This window comes from Abramis brama (assembly GCF_963993115.1).
Source record: "Abramis brama genome assembly, chromosome: 10".
Classification (NCBI taxonomy): domain Eukaryota; kingdom Metazoa; phylum Chordata; class Actinopteri; order Cypriniformes; family Leuciscidae; genus Abramis; species Abramis brama.
Window position 1 is genome coordinate 14,525,583 of NC_139972.1, and position 24,914 is coordinate 14,550,496.

At 37.2% G+C, this 24,914-nt stretch overlaps 1 protein-coding gene across 1 annotated transcript in view; it reads left to right on the plus strand.

Moving 5' to 3' along the window:
* nectin3a (nectin cell adhesion molecule 3a) overlaps nucleotides 1-24,914 on the plus strand; it is a 36,837-nt gene that overhangs the window by 6,761 nt on the left and 5,162 nt on the right. The window contains exons 2-5 of the mRNA XM_084126134.1: nucleotides 14,086-14,433; nucleotides 18,547-18,846; nucleotides 22,646-22,763; nucleotides 23,493-23,644. Coding sequence (XP_083982260.1) covers nucleotides 14,086-14,433; nucleotides 18,547-18,846; nucleotides 22,646-22,763; nucleotides 23,493-23,644 — 918 coding nt within the window. The remainder of the gene's footprint in view (nucleotides 1-14,085; nucleotides 14,434-18,546; nucleotides 18,847-22,645; nucleotides 22,764-23,492; nucleotides 23,645-24,914) is intronic.

A 24,914-nucleotide genomic window follows, 5' to 3' on the forward strand; every position in this document is an offset into this window, starting at 1 on the left:
GGGTGAAGAAGAAAAGGGGAGTGTGCAGAGAAAGTAAACTAGGCCTATTGTGTTTCATGTTGACCAAACTGCTGCATTACTTTCCTCTTTAATTCAGTCTTGTTTGTGTGTCCTTCCCTTTGTGACATCTTGAGTGTTCTGTGTCTTTGTTGGCAACATTTCAACCCCCCGAAAGCCTTGAGGAACAACATCTCATGCTTTGATTTTTGGCACCTCCTAGCAGACTTGTTTCAGTGCATTTTTGGAGGACATATAGAGGGTTTTGACATTTCTGGTAATGTTGCATTAACTGAACCATTGTGCGTGCAGATCCAAATAATGAACAGATCTGAACACATATTTAGTTGGAATAGCCCTATCAATTGAGCTCTGCTTCCTGTTAGTGTATGCATGAACACTGAGACTCAGAAGGGAAGGAAAACAATTCTCAGGGAGTTTGGGAAGAAAGTCAGAAACCCAGCCCTTGTATGTTCGGATAGCGTGCTGCTCTGTGAAGCCTCATTAACAGCTCACATTCCTTACCATAGTCACCTCATTTTGAAACTCTCATTTTAATTCTAGAGGAACTGCCTGATGCTTAATGTAGTGCGTTTGCAATGATTTTCCAGCTTGGATTTCAAATTGGGATCTATTTTCAGGACAAAGTGGTATTCTGAGAAAAGTTGTTGACTCAAGCAAGAGAATAGTGCCTCTTTAGAAACTGCAAAAGGGTCTTATGGGTCAGGAAGATGCTAAATTAGAAGTCTCCACCCTTATTTAGAATGAGAGCAACTGTACTTAAGCTAAACTATGGTTGCCGTCAATATTTTATTCATTTTGCTGTCACAAAAAACATACAGTAAAAGTTTCTGCATTTAATGTCTCAAATTTTTGGTGTCTGTAAGATATAAATATTTATTTATTTATTTTAAAGAAGAAATGAATACTTTTATTCTGTAAAGATGCATTAAATTGATCAAAAGTTACAGTAAAGACATTTATTATGTTACAAAAGTTTTCTATTTCAAATAAACGCTGTTCTTTTAAATCTTCTATTCATCAAATAATCCTGAAAAACAATGTATCACAGTTGATTCAAAAATATAAGCAGCACAACTGTTTTCATCATTAATATTAAAGACTGAAGACTGCTGCCTTGAAATTTAGAAATATAACGGAGAGTATGAATATTTAATTTTATTAGACTCAAATAAACCAAATATTCTTTTACATCTTTTAGTATTCATTTTATTTTTTTATACTACAGAATTCTTGATTCTGATTGGTTGATAAATGTTACAGCTATGAAGTAGCCTAGTTCCAGTTTTGTTGACTGCACTGTGATCCAATATCATTTTGCCACGTTAAGCAAATAGGACATGACAAACATTTAGGCAATTGTTGTTTTTTTTTTTTTTTTTTTTTATAGTTTCTTTTTAACTATGAACTATTAAAACTTGTCCTTTTATCTAGTAACTATGACAGTCTCAGCTGCCAGGTAAAAGCTGAATGGAACGACTGTCTGACTCTGCACACAGACAGATACACACACACACACACACACACACAGAACCTTGTTACTCCATATGCAAGAATTGAAAGTCTCACTTTCCAACTAAATGTAGTCACTCACCAGCACACAAGATAAAAGCACTCTTTTAGTCTTTTGGAGCAAAGCAGTGGCCCTTTTTCTAACCTCTGCTACCCAGCTCCTATGTATGAATGACACAAGTATGGAAGAATTTCCCTACCACCAAGTATGTGGCACCTGTGGGGGTTCTCACAGCGATAGCACATGTAAGCAGATGCAAACACGATCATCAACATTAAAACCGAATGAAATGTTGACCCAGGAGGACGAGCTACAGGACTGTGCAAGCTTTGGGGGGTCTACTCCATCAATGTTTTTTTTAATAAAATTTAGCCGCATTCAAGTGTTGATAAAAATCAGAGGGTCGGTTCTTTCTTTTGATACATTGCATCTTCAGATATCATGCAACAAAATATTTTGGGGGCCATTAAACTTTTGTGAAAAAATCAAAAATGCTGGCACTGGCTGGCAACTTTTTTTCAAAAATGCTGGCGGGGAAAGAGTTAATTATGGAGAGTAGAGATATTGAATATTTGATATTCGGCAACAAATTTACCAAAATACTACTCGTGCAGAAGCTACAAATTATTTCTACAAAACGAAGGAAGACAGCAATCCTACGTTAGATAGGCCTATAGGCTACAGAAATCAGCTTCACTAAACGGCCGAACGTGCTCTTTTAACGCTGACATTTAAAAGGTCAGAAGGATGGATTTTTGCTTGTATTTTAGGCTAGGTGAGTGAAATTATACTTATATTGTCTTGCTGTATGTGTCATTTTTGCATTTTTATATTTTGATTATATTTTATTATTTTGAAACGGTTTATAAAAAATATTATTTGGAGAGGATTCCCAGACGCTACAATTAGTGGGCCTGCTCTATTTTATAATCCACGAGCTGCCCTGCCACTGGTAATAGAGTGGTGCAGGTATTACGTCTAAGCTCCGCCCCCTGATTCATTTGGGATTTTCCAATGGGGTTTTATAATCGAGTTTTTCAATCTTATGGAAAGATAAACTGTTGTGAACCATCGTGAAGTCCCGTCCTTTTCCGAGCTTGGTACTGGGGGATTCCTTGCCCTCTCAGAGGTGTCTGGCAGTTGTCCTAGCATCCTTATCTGATGGTTTTGGACATTTGTTTGCATTAGTCCACAATGGTCCAATCAAAACATTTATCCGCTGTTGCCGTCAGAGAGATACTCCCAGAAAACTGGGCCCTGGAATACCTTAGAATATGCTGTTCACTACAAACCTTTAACTCAAACATTACTGATTCTTTTTTTTCCTTTACGTGCTGGCCTTAAAGGCTTAAAAAAATACTTGCAATAGAGAGTGAGAGGAAGCGTTCCTCAGGATGAAGGAAATGTTCAGGGAGTCTGTCTGAGGAAGGAGGCCTGTCAGAATGTTTGTGTTTTATTTGAATTAAGTTGGAGGCTTTTTTGGCACTCTGAGAATTGTTGCATTGTTTCCAAGGAAGTAAAGATATCTGCTTTCAGATGTTTTATGACTAATAAGAATATGATTAACATATGTTACCAAATATCAATAAACACGTCAAGTGGCCTTGAAACATCGATTTGTTCTGTCAAAAGTGTAGGTTTAAGGTTATGTATTAAGCAAGAAGGTGTACAAAAAATAACTTAGTATAGATTAGTTCCCATTGCCTAGATTAGATGGTCAAAAAAGTTTGTTTTTTTCAGGTTCAAAATAATAATTGTGATGTTGTTTGGAATAAAATGGATTTGGTAAACAATTTTAACACTTTCTTTTACAGTGTCCTTATTACATATGTTACATGTACTTACTATAGTAATAACAGTAAATTATGCATAATTACATGCAACTAACCCTCAACCAATTCCTAATCCTACCCAAACCCTATAGAAAGTACACGTTGTTAATTTATATTACTCAGGACTTAAATTTGCAATTACACTGTAACAATGACACCTTAAAAAGACCTTCCACTTTCCGACAAAAATACAAAGCGTTTTAACAATAATGCAACAAAATTAAGCCCAAAGGATGTGAATTAAGGTACGTAATTTTTGCTTTATCTTGGCATTTTATCGCAGACATACAGTATTTTGCTTTATATAGGTTTCTGGGTAATGCTGTTATGTTTTGGTAGAAGCAGAGGAGGAGGCAGGATCCAAGTGCTGCAGTCTTTATTTAAATAAACTCAAAACTTCACAAATACAAACGCAGACTCAGACTCAGACTCAGACTCGGAAACGTAACAACCACCATAGTGCAATGATGAGAACTGACAAAGACTGAACTAAACACAGGGCTTAAATACACAGACAGACAAGCTTAATAAGATCACAAGGGGGCGTGGCTAATAAGAAACACCTGGGGAGACTAATCAACATTAAACATAACAAGGGACTGCAAAACATGGAACAAGACTGGGGGACACAGGTTGAAAACATCACAAATGCAGTCATAAACCATCTAAATTAGATACTTTCTAGTAAGCTTTATTGCTATTCTTCATTAGAGGTACTAAAAAATGCATGTAAAAATATTATGATCAATACTAGTTAGCTTCGCACCATCATTTAATTAGCTAACCCCATCTTGTATGTTCACCACCATTGTGGATGCGTGCGTATTTCATAAATATTTGAAGACTAGCTTAATAGTGCACTGCAGGTTCAGTAGACTAAAGTTATTCTTATTTCACAGCGTGTCAACATTTTGTTTCTGAGCAAAACCAGTTTCAGCTTTATTTTTTGTCAGTCAGTAGTTTTACTCCCTCATAGATTGATTCTTGGGACAGAGAGTTTTCTTTGGGGCATCCAACCACAAAGATATTTAAATATTTATGATTTCCTTTTGGAACCCATTATAATCACCCTTAATGCATTCAACATTTGCACAAACCTTGAGTGTACTGTCTCTAATCTGCACAGTAGTGTCTATAAGTCCAGCAATCAGGTCCTATAGTCATTCATGAAAATTAATTAGTTAGTCATTCATCTCACACACATGTAGTCATGATGAACTATGATAACTCTTTTCCCTTTCTTTTTTGGCAGTATATGAGTACTGTGGTTGGGCTATTAAGACCCTTGCAGAATGGTTGCTCTCACTAAACTCAATGACCATAGCACATGGCCACAAAACAGCACAACTAATTACCATTGGTATGTCAAGTACAGCTGTTGCATGTCACGTCTCTTTAGCCTCTGACATTCTTTATTACACTATTGGCAATGTGACCAAAGGTGAGGCAATTCCATTGAAGTCACTCTGTCCTCTCGCTCAAGCTCCCATCTAATAAAGACTGATGGCAAAAGTGTATCTAGTCTCTTATTCAGTATAGCAGCTTTAGCGACAGTCACAGACTCAGAGTCGGTTAACCACCACTATTTCTTTGTTTTTGTTTTTTTGTGGTCAATTTTTTTTTTTTTTTGTTGGTTCTTCTCATGTCACCCTTTTTTCTGCTAGGAAATGAGCCACTTCTGCCATATTTGTTTACCTTCATATAGTTCCAAATATGTATTTAATCAGTGTTATTTTAGTGTTTATATGCTACAATATAATTTATTAATTTAGAATTAGCCTTTATATTTTCATTGTAATTTCTAAGTTTTAGTCATTTTGTCATGTCCTTTTGTAATTTTTATTAATTTTATTTATAAATATTAATAAACATTTATATTTTTAATTACATTTTTTTTAAATTGTAGCTATTTTAGTACTATTTTATCAAGTTAGTTGCCAATGCAACCATTCTAAAAAAAAATTCATCAAATATTTATATTTTATTTTTATTTCAGCTTTATTTTAATTAACAATTTTTTTTATAGTTTTAGTTAACAATAACAATATTGAACTGTAAATTCTTGCTTTTTCTTGGTCCCCTTTCACTTTTATCATATGGAAAAGAGAAGTGTGAACAAAGTGTTCTTTTGTGTTCCACAGAAAAAAGTTATACATTTATGGGAAAAAAAAATATGATAAGTATTCAGGTGACTTAATGAATTCCCTCAAGATTTGTTGTCAAACCTCACCCTACCCTACCTCAATTTGATTTCTCATAAGGTTCCTTATATCTTTTATAGTGCACTTCTGGTGACGTTCATCACCTCTCTCCACTGCTATTATGGCGTTAACAAAGCCTTCATTTAAAATCCTCTCATTGGTCTCGTCCTGCCACATCACCGTGGTCCTTAAAAACAACTCTAATCTGAGTGCGCTGTTGCGTGCGAGAGTGGAGTTTGGCCTCATATGTTTCCTGATGTTTTTTGAGAATCTGAAATAGGGGATGCATCAGCCGGTTCTTCCCTCCCAGTGACCTGACAGAAAGACCAGGGGCTCTGGGACAAGTCTCCCCACACCAAAATCAAGTTAAGATGTTTCACAAGAGGGTGAGTTCAGGTTCGCATCTCGGTTCACGCTGGGGCATTTGGCGTGTGAGACGAGAAGTGGAATGCATAGTGGAGGGCTCGAATATACAGTTGGACCCCGTGAACAGCTTGTAGCAGTTAGTGATGTCAGGAGAGAGAAAAACAAACACAGGGAAAGCTTCAAAGACCAAGCATATCTCTTTCATTAATTCATTTCTGATTTGTTTCCCCTCATTTCCTTCTTGTTCTCACTCATCTTCGCCGTTCCGTGTAGCGACCTTTCAATTTGTTCCTCGTTACCTTTGCCAATTTTTATTTTGTTTAATGCAGTCATACTATACCTCTCATTTCCTATTGAGTTTCTAAAATCTGATTGGCAGAGCTGGTCTGGCCCTCAGATGACTTTCGCCAGGCCTAGATGCTTTTTGAAGTTTTTTTATGTATTGTTAAGCCAGGCCTGTGTTGAGGTAATGATACAATCCTCCACATTATGGTGTCCTCAAGCTAACTTTGCATGCTTGCAAGGGAACGATGGTAATTGTATCCATTAAATGGTTACATTGCCTTTCAATAACTTGAATGACAGATCAAAGACTTTGTTCCTAGTCTTTGTTTCATTATTTATGTAAGTTTACAGGTTTACAACAAATGCAATGAACACAAATTTGCCTCGCTGGCCTTGATTCAGGTATCTGACGCTGAGGCCATCTGTTCATCTCTACTGAAAGAGCACGACATCTATAGTTGTACTGTTTCTGAACATAAGACTGCAGTTAAATAGCTTTTTAAATGCAACTTAGGCGTTATTGACAGCATCTGTGGTCAGAAAATACAGTCAGAGAAAATAAGAAAATAAATAGAGAAAATAAGTCTAAAAGACAAATATTTAAACAGTTAGAGTTATTATAATTAATTCCCATCGTTAATGTCGATAGAGCATAACCTGCAATGTATTCCTTTAATTCTGATTTAATCAGGGTGGTTTTGGGGCAGAATTCAAATCTTTTTCTGAGATTCTAGACATGTGGAACATGTGCCATTTGTGGATGTCCAAGCTGTGTAGCATGCCACGCATTTTATCATGGTGGTGATGGGAGGTTTTCGGAGTTGTTTTCGCAGCCGACTGCGGGCCGATATTTTTGTCAGTGTGTGTTCGCTATCCTCCCTGATGAGCACCATTGGATGTTGTTTGTAGAATGTATGTGTGTACGTGACAGGGCAGGGTTGCGAGGTCAGTGGTGGGTTGGCTGGTAGACAGGTGACAGCTGCTCCCACAGCTCAGACTGCAGTGAAGTGGAGACAGCACAGACTGTGTGTTGTTCTGCCCTAAACACAACAAACATGCACAGGGCAACCATACACAGAAATAATAGGCCCAAACTTTGCATATGAAATGCCAATTGACTCTGATTTTCCAGTGATAAAGTAATATAATTGTATTCAGTTAGAAGTATGATCAAGTTTTACACATTCATGCAGCTCGAGTGCTGTTGCCATTGAAGCAAGAAGGGGACCAAGAGTAAGAATTATGTTGCCATGCATCCTAAGAACTTTAAATCCCCTTGCTCTTGCCTGAGTTTTGATGTGGTATCCTGACATCAAAAGTCGGACCACATCTGAAGTTTGCCTGATCTAAAGTTTTGTTGATAGTTGAGCACAATTTTAAGCTCCATTCATTATAACTGCTCATTATAACTCTTGGTAAAACTCTTGGTGTTCTTTACTGAGCACTCAGTTTCAGTTGAATCCCACTTCACATACATCTTTTTGTTGTTCATTTTGTTGAAAGGGTTTGACACTTAAATAGCTGGAAACCTTGAAGCCTGGAACAGGACAATGGTTTTTACCCAATATTTCCTCTTCATTACTATTTGTCGCTGGGTGTCTTTGTTCTGGTTTGTAGAAACACTAAGGTCCCTCGTTGTCCAACACAGTATTCAGGAACCCCTATATGGGTATAGATAGGGATATTTCTCATATATCTGCTGTAATTATGATAAATCTAAAAAACTGAAACTGGCAGTATTCATATATTCAAATGATTAATTTTGTGACTCAAGGCAAGCACTTCAGTAACAGTAGTAGTAGTAGTGTGATGGTGCTTTAAATGCACACAGTCAATTTTAATAAAATTACTAACTATTGTTTTGTGTAATAAAAGTTTATAGTCTATTTATTTGTTGAATACCTGTCAGTGGGCTGTGTGTGCATTCAGTCTGTTCTGTTTTTTAAATGTTGTTCTTTATATACATATAAACATTTGTGACAGTTTCGTCTCACCTTGTTTTGTTTTTATTTCAGCATCTTGCACCATTAGCATTGCATTTTTAAGACTGTCCCATTAGGTACGTCTCAAGACCCCTATTTTCCGCTTTATTCTGTTGTGTTCAGGAGTTTTTGAACAAAAGACATGTTATATGTGAAATTTCCTGACCCTATTTATAAATGGCTTCCTGAAGTTCTGAATGTAGCTATGTAGTTTTCCACATCCCTGGTACTAAGTATTCATTGGAACTTAGAGCTACACTATGTTTGGCTCTCTAGTGGTTAATAAACAAAACTACAAAACTTGCAGAAGAACATTGTAGCTGGAGCTACTTCTCTCTGTTTATGCATATGATGAGTCTACAAGTAGAGGTACAAGTAGTGTACCTTTAAAGGGACAGTTCACAAAAAAATATAATTTCTGGGCTCAAATTTTTGCCACAAAGTAATGAATAAATAAAATAGTCATAGTTATTGTCTTCCTTGTTTTTGACCCAAGGTGACACCAAAAACTACTAGCTTAACTTATATAAATTTCAAGTATTGTTAAAGACAAGTAGACTGTCAGTAATACAATAATAACAAATAATCAAATTACGAACAATAACACAAATACAATAGATCAAACTAAAATAAACAGTGCTTTTCATGTTAGTAACAGTAATTTTCAGGTAGAGAGCACGAATAATTAAAAAGTAAAATAGCACTGCTTAGTCCTCAATGTGTAAATTAAATAAAGTTACAAAAGTTATTCAGTCACGAGCAGTGAGTGATTTTTTTCTTTGTTCTTTGTTTGATTAACATTAACATTCACTTTAAGAGCTGCATGCATCCAATATACTGTTACATGCGTTTTGTGCACTTAAGAAATAACAGATTATGGCTGAATCCGAAATCGCTCCCTAAACCCTCATTCACTATTCCCTAAGTTAGTCCACTAATACTGTTCACTTGAAGGAGTGAATAAAAATGAGTGAGCAAATTCGGACAGCCGCTGAACGTACATCGGTTGTACACTCGTTATTGCAGTGCAATGCGGGATTGAATAAGTGCACTCAATAACATCCACTATGGTTTCGGACACCACCACAAATGGCTGTCCCTTCAAATAGCGCCCTATTTGAGGCTATAGGGGGCGATTTCGGATTCAGCATATGTTTACTAGGATACTCGTAAACTTGACCTGCATTTTTAAAGGTAATTTTGTGTGAATATGTCCATTCAAGTGCAAGAAGATGTAAAAGAGAGCTCAATTCAGCATTCGCACGCTGTCTGATAAGTGGCTTTTGGGCGTGCGCTTCGGATGTGTGCGCACACAAAACTGGCAAGGCTTAAAAACACCTTCCGTGATGCAGCACTCAATCGGGCAAGTGACCTTATTGTCCAGCCCTGCATTTACTCTCCCTCTTGTCGTTCCAAACCTGTATAATTTTCTTTCTTCTGCGGAACACAAAATATGTTGTTTTACAGAATGTTTAAACTGTTTTGAAAGGTTTGAAAGTCATCATCATTGGACCTCACTGATTCATTGTATGGACAAATATTCCACAGAAGAAAGTCAAACAGTTATGATTGAAATGAGGGTGAGTAAATGAAGACAGATTTTTAATTTTTGGGTAAAAAATCCCTTTAACAGAAGAGTCCTCCCTTGGGTCTTACAGGTAAACGGGTGCAGCACCCTGCTCTCTGTTTGCTGATTGACGTAAATGACTCTTTAACGATCCCAGTGTGAATTGAAATGGGTGATCCTCTTCTCTCAGCAAATTTGATATTCAAGCAGTCAGCTAGATTGCAGTGTACTCTGTCTCTCTCTTTCTCACACACACACACACACACACACACACACTCACTCTCTCTCTCTCTCTCTCTCTCTCTCTCTCTCACTCTCTCTCTCTCACTCTCTCTCCTGTCTGTCTTTGTGTGTGTGTGTGTGTGTGTGTGGTGGTATTCTCGCAATTACAGGGTGGGTAGGGGAACAGGCAGAGGGAGAGCCTGCACCCATACAGGCAAGATATAATAGCAGAGGTTTACCACTAGTATGCAGCTGCCAAGGTTTCAAAATATCAGCCACTATTTAGTGCCTCCATAGACCCACTTTTTATGATATGGTCTCGTATACCCATTCGATGTATTATAAATACCATAGGTTTTACCTTGTGTTTTGATGGTATGAATAGTTCTTAGAGCAGTCATTTGTACAAGCAGCATTAACCGTCGTAAGAGGAAAGCTTAGTGTCTCGATTAACAATTTTTCCATCTGAAATGCAGCAATTTGTGGGCTTTAATGACTGAGGAGATTTTTATTTTCACTGCTCTGTGTTTCTCTCGGAATATGTTTTGCACAGCTCTCATTCTGTAACCTATAATTTTTCTGTGTTTTCCAGTGATCTTTATGGAAACGTGTTCATTTGTTTTGTTTTCAGAACACCATGATTTCTTGAATGAGGCTAAGCTGCAGTGTGCTGTTGTTTACTCACCAGAATTGACCGTTAAAGGGATAGTTCGCCCAAAATGTAAACTTCTGTCATCATTCACTCACCCTTATATATTGTTCCATGACTTTCTCTCTTCTGTGGAACACAAAAGATCCTATGTTGTTTTGGACCCCATTGGCTTTCATTCTTAAAATGATAAAATTTTGTGATCTTTCAACAAGCCTGGTAACTTTTTCTTCATATCCGTGCAAGGATACTAGGGAAGCACATGGAATGGAAGTGTAACTATCTGTAAAGCACTGTTTACACGAAGCAAACAAGAATTACATCAGTAATGCAGAACCATAAGTTCATCTTATCACACTGTGCGATTTTGGCCACAATTTGGCCGTCTGAGACAAATTTTTGCAAATCCTAAAAGATTCCTCGACCTTGGCTAAAATCTGAAGTCTTTGATCGCTAGTTCGACATGTTCACCGACAGCCGATTAATGACCATTGCGATCAAATTTTACCTTAATTCTGGCAGTGTCAGAAGATTTGACTCCAAGGGCGTAGATTTGGTTTGAACATTGGGGGGGTTGAAAAATTATTCAGCATATTTTTCATGTGATCATGGTATAAATATTGGGGGGGTTGTAATGCATAGATTTAAATATTGGGGGGGTTATCTCCCCCCTAACCCCCCCACAAACTACACCCCTGTTTGACTCACAGTCCTGCAGTGTGACTTCTCCTACCACGACTGTCAAATTGTCTTTGTTTTTCAAGACAAGCCTTGACCAAAATTAACGTTAGAGGTTTCTTTGTAGCCACCATTTCAATCCCGAGTGTAATGCAGCTCACATCACCAAACGTGTCATTGATTGATGATGTAAAACTCCGGACAAGTTTTCTTGCGTGTGTCCGTTTTTAACGCGTCTTGACTGTCGTACAGTCTGACATTAATGAAAACTGAGATCTTACAGTGTGACATGGATTACAGCGATGATCATGTTCGCACAGTCTGACAAGCAACAATCGTGAAGGACTATTATAAATCGCACAGTGTGCACCCGGCTTTAAGTGACATTAAAGACTTTTACATTGTTACAAAACATTTCAAGTAAATACTGTTCTTTTCTTAAAATAGATTTTTTTTTAAATGTACCATGTTACAGTTTTTACTACATTTTTAATCAATTAAATGCTGCTTTGGTGAGCATAAAATACTTTTTTACAAAAAAAAATCTTACCGACCCCAAACTTCTGAAAGATAGTATACATATACTTAAGGTATTTTTTGTAGAGGCATATAATTGGACAAAAAAACTGCAATGCAGTATGAGTCATCAATATTTTTGCTGTGTTTACTGAGAAGAAAAAAAGAATGTGAATTTTGCCAACATTTAAGGGTTTCACACTTGGTTCGATTGTCTGGTCTGAACCCGAGTTCGATTGCCCCCCCTCCCCCTGATGGATTGTGTTCACATTGTATTATTTGGGTACAAATAGCATTGCTCATCTCACTATTATATTTTGGTTTTTGAACTTTTGGTTTTGTTTTCAAAGCGTCAGCACTTGCTCCTATCTGCTGCAAATGTACTGCAAAAGCAGAAACGAGATATGTCCTCTCTGCTTGCAGTGCATCAGTCATGCATGTCAGGAAAGTGAGTGAGAACACTCAGATTTATTGAATCATACATCATCAATAGTGGTTCACTTTCACGAATTAGTACGATTGCGCTCATTCCTGATGTTCTCCTCTTTCCAAAACATCTTTTTTTAATCAATCTCAGCCATTGTAACGTTAACTGCCAGCTCACCAGAATATCATGTTTACATGTATCAGCAAATAACTCTGGTGTGTTCAAGTAAACATGCAAAGGGCACAGATGCAGATTAAAGAGACCCATTAAACAGTAAAAGAACTCCCAAATTGGCTGTTGGTGTTTTTCATCTTGTTCCAGTGGCTTTTATTTGGCAAGGTGCTCAGACGGTTAACTGAGAGGACAGTCGGAGCGTCCCGCAGCGTGACGCGGGGGTCTGTATGGTGCTCATTATGAATGTGAAGCACGGGCTGTGTGGCACAGCACTCTCAGTCTGCCGCAGTTGAGAAGGAAGGCCTCCCGCATGGGGCGTAATTAAGGCTGGGGAAAACACAAGCCCTCATTATCTGCCTTACTGGATCTCCCACTACTGTACTTCAGTTATGACCTTTCAAAGGTTCTTCTGATGGAAGTGATGTCAGCAAGATTAGACAGATGGAACTGTTTAAGCACATATAACATTTTAAACTGATTCACGGTATAATATAAAAAGGTTTCTGTGAGATGCTTCTAAACTGCTTTGCATTATTTATACATCAGTTAGTAGTTTCGGTTCTCGAATCAAGAGTGTCAATATAACACTGGAACTTTTTACTGTTTGTGTCACTGCACTCCATTAAGGGGTTGGAGGGGCACTGGAAGCCATCAAAGGATGACGGTGTGGTCACTAAGAAGCTGGGAGTTGCTACTAGTGTGTCCTGTGAACCTAAGTTCTCTGACTCTACTTCTCAGACATGGGTGCCCTAAATTTAATGATTCAAGACTCTATACTTTTATTGTTATTTTTCTTTCTTATGCATGATATTTTTACTTCTTATGCTTCTATTTACTTCTATTTACTTCTATAATTTATGACTATTTTAATTCCTTTTCTATGTAAAGCGTATTGAATTACCATTGTGTATGAAATGTGCTATATAAATAATCTTGCCTTGCCTCCACTAGTCTGTGTTAGTTCCAAACAGACTGTCAGTCTGTGCATTAGTGGTGGAGATTTTTCAATGACTCTTTTTGCAAATTACATAGTTACGCCAGTAAGTGTAGTGTGCGCGAGTCACTGAATCATTCAACAGATTCATTCAAAAACTCTTGATTCGTTCAATTAGTGGTGGAGATTTTTCAATGACTCTTTTTGCAAATTACATAGTTACGCCAGTAAGTGTAGTGTGCGCGAGTCACTGAATCATTCAACAGATTCATTCAAAAACTCTTGATTCGTTCAGGAACTAAACACTACTGCTGTGTGTTGTTCGAAGACGCTGTGGCTTTGGCTTTGTTTGGAACTATTTACAAAAACAGACAAATTAACTAGACATATTGTGTTTAAAATGTAAGTTACTCAGTATTAATTTGCTTTTTAAACTGTTGAACTGTACCATGCTGCCTCCTTGTTAGTTTATCAGAAATGGCCCAAGCTGTTTTTAGTTCTAACATGAATTTTTTTTGTTAGTAATGGAAGCTTGGACACAAGGTTTTATATAACCAGGAGGATAAGAATCATTAAAAATCTATTTTGTAAGTGTGACCTGTTTAAGATGGCAGCAATACAAATAACATGCAAAAAAAAAAAATCTTAAAATCTAAAGAAAACAATCTATTCGTTGATTTATTTCCTGTATCATTATTCCTGATGATCTGTATCTCACCAGGTGTGTGGGCCAACAAGGTGGTGGTTCCTGAGCAGGTGACGGCAGTGCTGGGGAAAAACGTTACTTTGACCTGTAGGGTGGAGGTCAGCACAGACCTCAGCCTGACCCAGAGTTCCTGGGAACGCCGGCTGCCCTCCGGCACCGTCACTTTGGCCGTCTTCAACCCCCAGTACGGGACCTCCATAGCTGAGGAGTACAGCAGACGGGTGCACTTCCTCAAGCCTTCAATGCATGATGTGTCCATTGTCCTGGAGGGCATGAGTTTTGCCGACATTGGGACCTACACTTGTAAAGTGGTCACCTTCCAACTTGGAAACATGCAGGCATCTACAAATGTGGACATTATGGGTAAGGACATCTTTGTGATCTAGTTGTGAATTCTTTCAGGTGAATCATTTGGAAAAACATTAGAAATCCTCTTGAACCCTATAGCTTGTTGTGTCATAAATCCATCCATCCATCCATCCATCCTTATTTATTTTTCCAAAGTTTGTTTATTGGTTTTAAGCACAAAAAAGCATGAGCAATATCAAAGCATTATTTATGCAAGGCACTTCAAAGTAATTAACTGCCATTCCAAAAATTCTCTATTGAAAACAAGACTGGGATTATAGGGAAGTTATGATTTAGAAACTTGTGTTGAAATGGCTTATTTTGGTGTATTGTAATTATAGAAAGGGGTGGAAACACCCTTCAAACAGCCCCTTTTCTGCTTGAGTGAAATGAAGTGTTGTCAAACGCCACAGAGATGACAAAAATATCTGTCACACACTGGCATGATAGTACATTCCCTGTTCTATTTTTGTATTGCGGGGCGCCAATTTTTTTTCTCCTTGTTTATTTCCTGGGTTCCTGCAAAACATAAAAAAAACCAAAGCTAATCTTTTCCTTATTGTAAGTGGTAACCAAAAGTTAGAATTTTATCAATCCAGTCTGTAATGGCATTACAGATTCAGACGTTATAGCAACGCCGTATTTTTCCGTGGCATTTTCAAAGAAAAAGGAGAAATTGACTCAAAACCCTAAAACTATAAAAGTCGGTGGCCAATCAGCTGCTTCGAGCTTGTGTGTTTTTGCACACAAGCTTAAAGCCGCCATTCCTATTCCTGTAAATTTAACAGTGATGAGTCATTGCTGGAATTCTCAGTAACCGTGTGAATTTTTACAATAAAACACATCAGATGTTGCACGCAAGCTAAGTGGTGTAATTTGTACCCACAATTCATTCTCTTCCTCTTTTTTAACATAATTATTTTGCTTTCACTTGCAGTCCATTATAATGACAGAAATTGTTTGAGGAACAGCGGTTTTGGCGACAGCCGTGGTCTGCATCCCAGAACAGGAATGTTTTGGGTCTGGATTTATGTAGGCGACAGTGACCCAGCCCTAAATCCTGCCCTGTTTGATGATAAATCAATACCCTGGCCCTCTCCAGGGCCTTCGCCCTCCCACAACCCGCACCATCAGATCAGCTGGCTCTTTATTTCTTCTATCAGGAGGGTTGGGTGTGAATGAGTTGCCAAGATGCCCCTGCAAGCTCTGAGTCAGCAGAGCTCCAGTGTGATGCAGATGGCATAGGGTTCAGGTTGGATGAATGCAGGGTGGGTCTGATCTTGGCACTCAGATGTCAGCGTTCAGTGATGCACTGTGGTTCCCCCCCGTTCAGGTGCCGCAGGGCTATATTTAGCATTGGGGTCCCTGGGGTTATTTCGATTTCTTGTATACAGGAGCGGCCTGTAAACAGAGTAGAACAGGTGTGTGGAGCAGACGGCCTTGCGTGAAGGATTAAGTTGGCGTTCCTGGTCCACATGGTAAACTGTTTCTTAAGACCACAGCTGTTGCAATTCTCTAGAGAGAGTATGGAGAAAGGAAAGAGGGAAAAGGACAAATGAAAATTGGATTTATACGTTTTTATTAATATAGGATATTAAGGCTGCGTTCACAACACTGTGGCTCAAATCTCAAACAGCAAAAATCACATTGTATCTGAACGATTTTGTGCCGATTTTCATTTAGTACACAGATTTTTACACTTTAATAATTTTATTCAGCAAGGATACATTCAATTGTAAAAAGTTATTTATAATGTTACAAAAGGTTTCTATTTAAAATAGATGCTGTTCATTTGAACTTGGCACTGTATCATGGTTTCCACAAAAATATTGAGCAGCACTGTTTTCAACATTGATAAAAATTATAAATGTTTCTTAAGGATCAAATCAGCATATTAGAATGATTTCTGAAGGGTCATGTGACACTGAAGACTGGAGTAATGATGCTGAAAATTCAGCTTTGCATCACAGGAATAAATTACATTTTAGAAAAATATTTCAAATATATAAAAAAAGTACTTTAAATTGTTATAATTTTTCACAATATTACTGTTTTTTTCTGTATTTTTATACAAAACATTAAAAAAACTTGCAGAGCCCAAACTTTTGAACAGTAGTGTATGTGGAAATACTGTAAATCAAAAATGTGTCAGATTTGTATGCCGTATGATTTCTGCATCCATTAATGGTGAGACTCACTCAAAGACCTATAAATGCATTATAATGTCAATATTGCGTCATGATTCAATATAATATTGTGGTTTATACGTTTATTAATATATAGTTATTCAAATCTGTTGTGATTATTATCACTTGTCAATAACAAAATAATTGTATTTTTAAAAAATGTTTACTATATAAAATAAAACAGAAATGTATATATGTATCAGTTTAAAAAAATCACAAATTTGCAGTATATAGTTATTATGATTATTTTAAAGAGCATGTCACAGTTGGCAATGGTAATCTTGATGCATTTAAATAAGACTATAAGATCTTCTAATTTCATGTAATAATGAACAGTGTATGATATGTACCTTATAAACATACCAGAGTAAGGTGTTATATGCATGTGTGTTGCTAGACCAGTTATATGGGCCACATTTATAAGGTCCTGTAAACATCCTAAAAACAACAACAACAACAAAAAACGAGTTGAGCAGAAAATTGAAATTGGACACTGTCTTGTAGTGTGAATGCAACCTTTGAGGTGAGTGATGGTCTAATGTTTTTATTTATTTGTTCAGAAATAAAAATAGTTGAAATTGAGTCAGTTGTTTTAATTCAACAAGTGTGGGGTTTTATTGCACAGGGCAGCTGAACAAATCATGGCAGCAAAACATTTCACAATGATTGATTCTGCTGTAATACACCAATGTGTATATCCTTTTGTTCTCTGTAAATCCATGTAGACTCTCTCAGTAATATTAAGACACTAATATGCCACTTATCTGTAGAGACAGAAGCCACTCAGATGCACTCAGTGATGTTGTGGTACTTCTACTCAGTAATTTTAGATCATCTATTTTTAATGTGAATTTGTGGGGTTGGGGTAATCAATCAATTCTGACTGTACAAAGGCCTCTTTCCACCCTTTACATGACTTTTTCCCCCTTCCTTATTTATTCATCTTGTTGTATATCATCCCGTAGATTCAATAGCAATAACACATTTTGAACAGTTCTTCCTGACCCTTTCATATTTGTATTATTTATTTATTTCTTGTTTTCTTGAGACGTGCATTTAGAGTAATCTTGTAGTCAAGGTCTGTAATAAATAATTCAAAAATGTATTCATTTAATTTTCTTTCAAATGTATTTTCTATACATTACCATTCAAAAGTTTAGGGTTGGTAAGATTTTTTTGTGTGTGTGTTTTATGTATTATAATCAAAAGTACAGTATAAACAGTAATATTGTGAAATATTATTACAATTTAAAATAACGGTTTTCTATTTTAACATATTTTTAAATATCATTTATTCCTGTGATTCGAAGTTGAATTTTCAGCATAACTTATGTTATGTTATGTTATGTTATGTTATGTTATGTTATGTTATGTTATGTTATGTTAAATATATATTAATATATTAAAATATGTAATGTATTCCTGTGATGGGAATAAAAAGCTGAATTTTCAGCATCATTACTCCAGTCTTCAGTGTCACATGATCCTTCAGAAATCATTCTAATATGCTGATTTGCTGCTCAAGAAACATTTCTTATTATCAATGTTGAAGACCGTTGTGATGCTTAATATTTTTATGGAAACCTTCAAAAGAATGGCATTTGAAATAAAATATTTCGTAAAATTATAAAGGTATTCACTGTCAATTTTAATTAATTTCATTTGTCCTTGCTTAATAAAAGTATTCGTTTTTTTTTTTTTATCTTACTGACCTCAACATTTTAATGCTAGCGTATTTATAAAAATAAATATATTTAGTTTAATTCTCACCAATATGTAAAAAGTAGAACAACAGTTTTTATCAAATAATATGCATTATATATTCAAATATGTTTAAAAAAAAAAATCTAAACAGTTAAACAGTTTTTTAAATGTGGTGAAAGTTTAGTTTAGAGTTTACTGTTCAGTTTTGTTTCATTTCTTTCTCTTTTTTTCCCTTTAGTGGAGCCAAAGGTCTATGTGTCTCCTGGCTCCTTGTCTCTGCTGGCTGGAGATGGTGAAACACTGGTGGCGACATGTACAGCTGAAAGGGGTCGCCCAGCGGCAAAGGTGTCCTGGGAATCAGACCTACCGGGTCAGACATCAGTCGCCTCGCAGGAGGAGCCTGAAGGCACTACCACCACTTTAGTACACTACATCTTGGCCCCCACCCGGGATGCATTTGGCCGTTCTCTCAGCTGCGTTGTTCGTCACCCTGCCCTATCTAAAGATTTCCGCATTCCCTACAAGCTCAATGTGTTTTGTGAGTGTGAATAGCTTTTATTGACGTTCTCACATTCCTCCTGTTTTGTATTTCAAGAGTTCCATGGGTTTTCTGTATGTTACAATGAGCACTGATAGCTCACTTTTGCCACTCTCAATATAGGAGTTATTTTAACGCCTTAATTCTCAATGCGCTTTCCTTTGGCATCTTAAACTGTTGGCTGCTGTCTGTTCGAACAGCGTGCAGCTTAATGGAGGCGCTTTATGAAATATTGATCTGAGCACAGCAAGGGCAGCAACAGGAACGGAAATACAAGAGGGAGAGTTCATACTGACAGAGAGACGCTTTAGTACTTAATAAATCACAAATTGCCTTCCAAAGTGTTTGAAAGTGAGAAAACTACTTTTGAGCTTTACAACCTCATACATGTATTAATACTAATGGTTTAATCATAGACAGAGCTGACCATGCAAAATTTAGATTTCCAGTAACAATATATATCATTATAACACAATATATTTACTTGAAGCAAAATTTTAAGATAGTAAGTCTTGTTCAAAACATAAATCTTACATAAATATGGTGATATCTATGCTTAAAATAAGAGCGAAACAATTTGAAATTGTGTTAAGAAATCAAAATTTAATGTAAGATATATTTTCTTAATATAATATAAGTCTTAACATCTTCAAGTAAATCTTTTACATTTTAAAAATGTTTATATTCAGTATTTTACTTAAAAAGATGAAAATGTCTTATTTAGATAATTAATTTATTTGCAATGTAGTGTTTAAATGTGCAACTGTGGTTTACATTGTTCAGTAAGAAAGAAAGTATAACACTGCCCATGTTGATATGAATTTGATCATGTTGGTGTTATATAGACTGCTGGGGTGAATCTCAAGGCTCTCTGACTGTTTCACTCTTGAATCTTCTCTCAATATTACACGTCAGTTTATTTTCTTTGCCACAGCTAAGCCTCGGTGTCCTGAGGTTTTGTGTAATTGAGTTAGCCAATCACGTCTCCCCTTGCTGTTTCTGGGACTCAAGTCCAAAGCGTGAGAATGGTGTCATGCTCAATTTTAATGTCTCATTAAAATAATTTTATAGTTTTATTGCTTGGAAATAAAAAAATCCTACAGAAAACAAAGTTTATTGTTCATTTTAACCTTTAATATTGTAGTAATGGGCCAACTTGGGGTTTCCTGTATAGTTTACAGCATTATATTTTTCCTTAAAAGTTCTGTAATTTACTCACCGTCATGTCGTTCCAAACCCATACGATTTTCGTTCATCTTCGAAATACAAATGAAGACATTTTAATGAAATCTGAGATTTCTGTCCCTCCATTGACAGTCCACACAACTACCACTTTGACGCTTCAAAAAATTCATAAAGAGATTCACTAATCCATATGAATTGAGTGGTTTAGTCAAAATTTTCTGAAGATACACGATCACTTTATATGATGAACAGATTTCATTTAGGCTTTTATTCACTTATAAACATTCATCAAGGCACACATAAGATATGGTAAATGGAAGCTTATGCTTGCTTGCTTGAAGTGCGAGAAGAGAACCAATGAGGTTCATTCTTGTGTTACGCAGCTCGTTTGAACTTCAGCAAGAACCAATGAGGTTCATTCTCGTGTTACGCAGCGCGTTTGAGCTTCAGCAAGAACCAATGAGGTTCATTCTTGTGTTACGCAGCGCGTTTGAGCTTCAGCAAGAACCAATGAGGTTCATTCTTGTGTTACGCAGCGCGTTTGAGCTTCAGCAAGAACCAATGAGGTTCATTCTCGTGTTACGCAGCGCGTTTGAGCTTCAGCAAGAACCAGTGAGGTTCATTCTCGTGTTACGCAGCACGTTTGAGCTTCAGCAAGAACCAATGAGGTTCATTCTTGTGTTACGCAGCGCGTTTGAGCTTCAGCAAGAACCAATGAGGTTCATTCTCGTGTTACGCAGCGCGTTTGAGCTTCAGCAAGAACCAGTGAGGTTCATTCTCGTGTTACGCAGCACGTTTGAGCTTCAGCAAGAACCAATGAGGTTCATTCTCGTCAGTGGTGTAGTCTAGTTTTTTGTAGTGAGTATACTGTAATATCCAAAATCCCCCCCCCCCCCCCCCACTCAAAAAAAAAAAAAAAAAATGGTGTTACTTTAAAACACAATTTCTTTCTAATTTATTTGAGTTAGACCGAACTTTTATTTTGGTGGGTTGTAGGCATTTAAGTTTCTGTGTGTTTTAATAAACTATTATTATTATTATTATTATTATTAGGCCTGAAGTATACTTTACTGTGCAATAGTAATATATTTCTGGTATAATTTCTTCAAGTTATACCGAACTTTTATTTTGACAGGTTGTCGTAAAGACAGTTTCTGTGTGTATGAAACGAATGAATGACGATAGTTTTATCAAGTGAAATGGTGAAATTCTCGTCAAGTTACTCATCACAGCTCTGCGATGAAATGCACATGTGTAGCCTACATCATGTCTCAATACAGTGAAACGCTGAAAACACCACGAGCGTGAGTCACGCGTGCTTCTGTGTGTGTGTGTGTGTGTGTGTGTGTGTAACAGTTAGTGGAGCACACATTGAGCGCTCATTCCCAGAGACGCGTAGAACAACTGCAGTCTCTTTTAGCTTTAATATTCATAGACACTAGTCCATATCGAGATTTGATTCATTGTACAGCCCTGATTTATTCATTCAAAAATAGCCAAATTCCATGACGTTTCGTGACTGGATTCCGCGATTCGATCCGTCGCTTCGCAAACACAGACAGGTTGAATTTATGAATGAAAGTGTGAAAGTTCTGACACAAAACGAAGTTGATACGTATCCTCACGCTTTTTTAAGTGGGTATACGCAAATCCTTGGCCTTTTCTAGTGGGTATACGGCGTATACCTGCGTATCACGTAGACTACACCACTGATTCTCGTGTTACGCAGCACGTTTGAACTTCAGCAAGAACCAATGAGGTTCATTCTCGTGTTACGCAGCACGTTTGAGCTTCAGCAAGAACCAATGAGGTTCATTCTCGTGTTACGCAGCACGTTTGAGCTTCAGCAAGAACCAATGAGGTTCATTCTCGTGTTACGCAGCACGTTTGAACTTCAGCAAGAACCAATGAGGTTCATTCTCGTGTTACGCAGCACGTTTGAACTTCAGCAAGAACCAATGAGGTTCATTCTCGTGTTACGCAGCGCGTTTGAGCTTCAGCAAGAACCAATGAGGTTCATTCTCGTGTTACGCAGCACGTTTGAGCTTCAGCAAGAACCAATGAGGTTTGTTCTCGTGTGTCAAGCAGGTTCGGTTGAGCTTCTGTTCATGTTTGCTGATCAGTGTTTATATGTGAATAAAATCCTAAATTCAATCTGTTCATATAAAGAGTCTCTTCAAAAAAATTGGACTAAACCGTAAAGTGGTAGTTGTGTAGACTGTCAGTGGAGGGACAGAAATCTCTCAGAGTTTCTCACTTGTTTCGAAGATGAACAAAAGTCTTAGGTGTTTGGAACGACATGAGGGTGACTAAACAATGACTTTTTTTTCTTTTTTGAGTGAACTAACCCTTTAAAAAAATTGACATGCATTGCACCTGATATATAGGAATTGAATCGAATCAAAATCGAATCAAGAAGAAATATGTGTCAATAACCAGCCTTATAAAAGATCCTCTTTTGTTGTTCTGTGGAAGGCAGGGATTTAAAGGATTTAAAAGGATTTCAATTTTGCTAAGCACTATATATTTTATGGCAAGGTGATATTCATGTTCTGCCTTTTAATTTTATGCAACACTGAATTTTTAATAAACAACTATTTAAATTATGTTACAGTTGCTCCAGATATTACTGTGATGGGCCAGGAGGACGTATGGTACGTGGGACAAAAAAATGTACGGCTGGATTGTAGAGCCAGTGCCAACCCACCTGCTCTGTTGTACCTCTGGACCAGGTCTGTGCTCTCATCTACACTACATTATAATCTTATTAGACATGTCAATTCAATGGTAAAATCGAGCTATGGTTGTAGATGAGAATAAAGGACCCGATAAGTTCACGGCAATGTTATTTGTTGCATTTTGCTTAGGGGGAAAGAGAAGTTCGAAATACTGTTAAGTATACTATTAGTGAACAGCCCACGCTGCTGAGAATGACATTTTGATGAATATGTAAAATATATGCTACATGCTTTCCTCTACATATCAAAATGAACACACAACAAAAATGACAGCGGTGTCGTGTTCCATTTATTTAAATAGCACTTTATACAAAAAACGTGTCAGTGTCTCTATCATCTAGAATTACAACTAATTCCCACTATAAAGAAGCTCTCCAGTTCATTCATGTTTTTACTCGTGACTGACCTCGACAGACTGAACAGAAGAAATGAGCCAGAGAAGATTTCCATGTCAAAGAAGGTAGAGCCTTAGAGCCACACCTACCTATTACTAAATCGCCACAGACCAAGGGTAGTTCGAAGGTGTTTTCAAGTCAGAGCGAACTTTTCAGAAAGTATGCTCTGGAAAACTGTTGGCAAACTTTGTTTTGGTCTGATTTCGTTCTAAATAATGATACACAAGTTCTTTCAGGGCCTTCAAAGGTTGCTTCAGGGTGACTTCCTTCTGCAAAACTTCTTGTCAACAAGCTCTAAACTGATAATCTGTCTTTTGTCACTCCGCAGGCTGGACGCACCAATGCCTGCAGGTGTGGACACATCTAATGGCAGCCTACTGTTTACTCGTCCTTTAAAGTCGAGTGACTCTGGACAATACAGGTGTGAAGTTCAGAATGATGTTGGGCAGAACTTTCAGGATGTGCGCTTCTTGGTACTAGGTGAGAATTTCTTGTAACCTTTCAACTCCACACATACAAGTGATGATGTTTAGTCCATGAGGGAATGAAGTTTGAGGATGGATCACTGGGTGATAAATTATATCCTGACATTTACTCTTCCCTCTTGAAATACACACCATTCATAGTTAACCACACAGTTATTTACTCAAGGGAGGCATTGAGGCATAAACAAGAGACCAAGTTGCTGACTCGGTAAAGCTGGATAAAAATGACGAGGTTGACAGACACTGTTTTTATGTGCACCACACACATAGTTCTCCATAGTGCATGAAAGAATTGACTCAATTGATATTTAGCTTGCGATTAAAATGTTAAAGGGATAGTTCACCCAAAAATGAAAATTCTGTCAGTAATTACTCACCCTCGTGTTGTTCCAATCCCCTAAGACTTTCGTTCATCTTCGGAACACAAATTAAGATATTTTTGATGAAATCTGAGAGCTGTCTCACTCCTTCATAGGCTGCTAGGTAATTTCATCTGCCGGATCAGAAAAGTTAGTAAAGACATCGTTAAAATAGTCTAAGTGACTACAGTGGCTCAACCTTAAGTTTATCAAGCGTTTAGAATACTTTTTGTGCGCGAAAAATAAATAAATAACGACTTTATTCAACTATTAATCTTCTTCCGTGTGGGCCTCTGAATGAGTTCACGAGAGCGCCACGACACATACGTGAGAACTGAGAAGATGACGCTCACGATCATTTGATGGGAAAGTGTGAAAGGTAAGCCATTCATTTTGCGGCATTGGTAAGGCACTTTTACGTTTTCTCATTGGTTTCTCACGTTTCGGACATCTAGGAAATGCATACTTTAGAACCATTTTAAACACTACATCGAGACCGCGTCTCAATTGAGACTGCGTCATCTTCTCAGTTCTCGTGCATGTACTCACGTCAGAGGCCCACACAGAAGAAAATGAATAGTTGAATGAAGTCGTTATTTTGGGGGGGGGTTTTGCGCACAAAAAGTATTCTCGTCGCTCGATAAACTTATGGTTGAGCCACTGTAGTCACTTGGACTATTTTAACGATGTCTTTACTAACGTTTCTGGACCAGCAAGTTTCGATCCCATAGAAGGAGTGAGACAGCTCTCAGATTTAATCAAAAATATCTTAATTTGTGTTAATTTTTGGGTGAACTAACTCTTTAAGTTAGTACACAAATAAAATGGTTAAAATAAATGTATGATTTCACTGAATAATAGAGTGCTACAGGAATCAGTTTTTAAAACCCAGAAATACGCATTTTT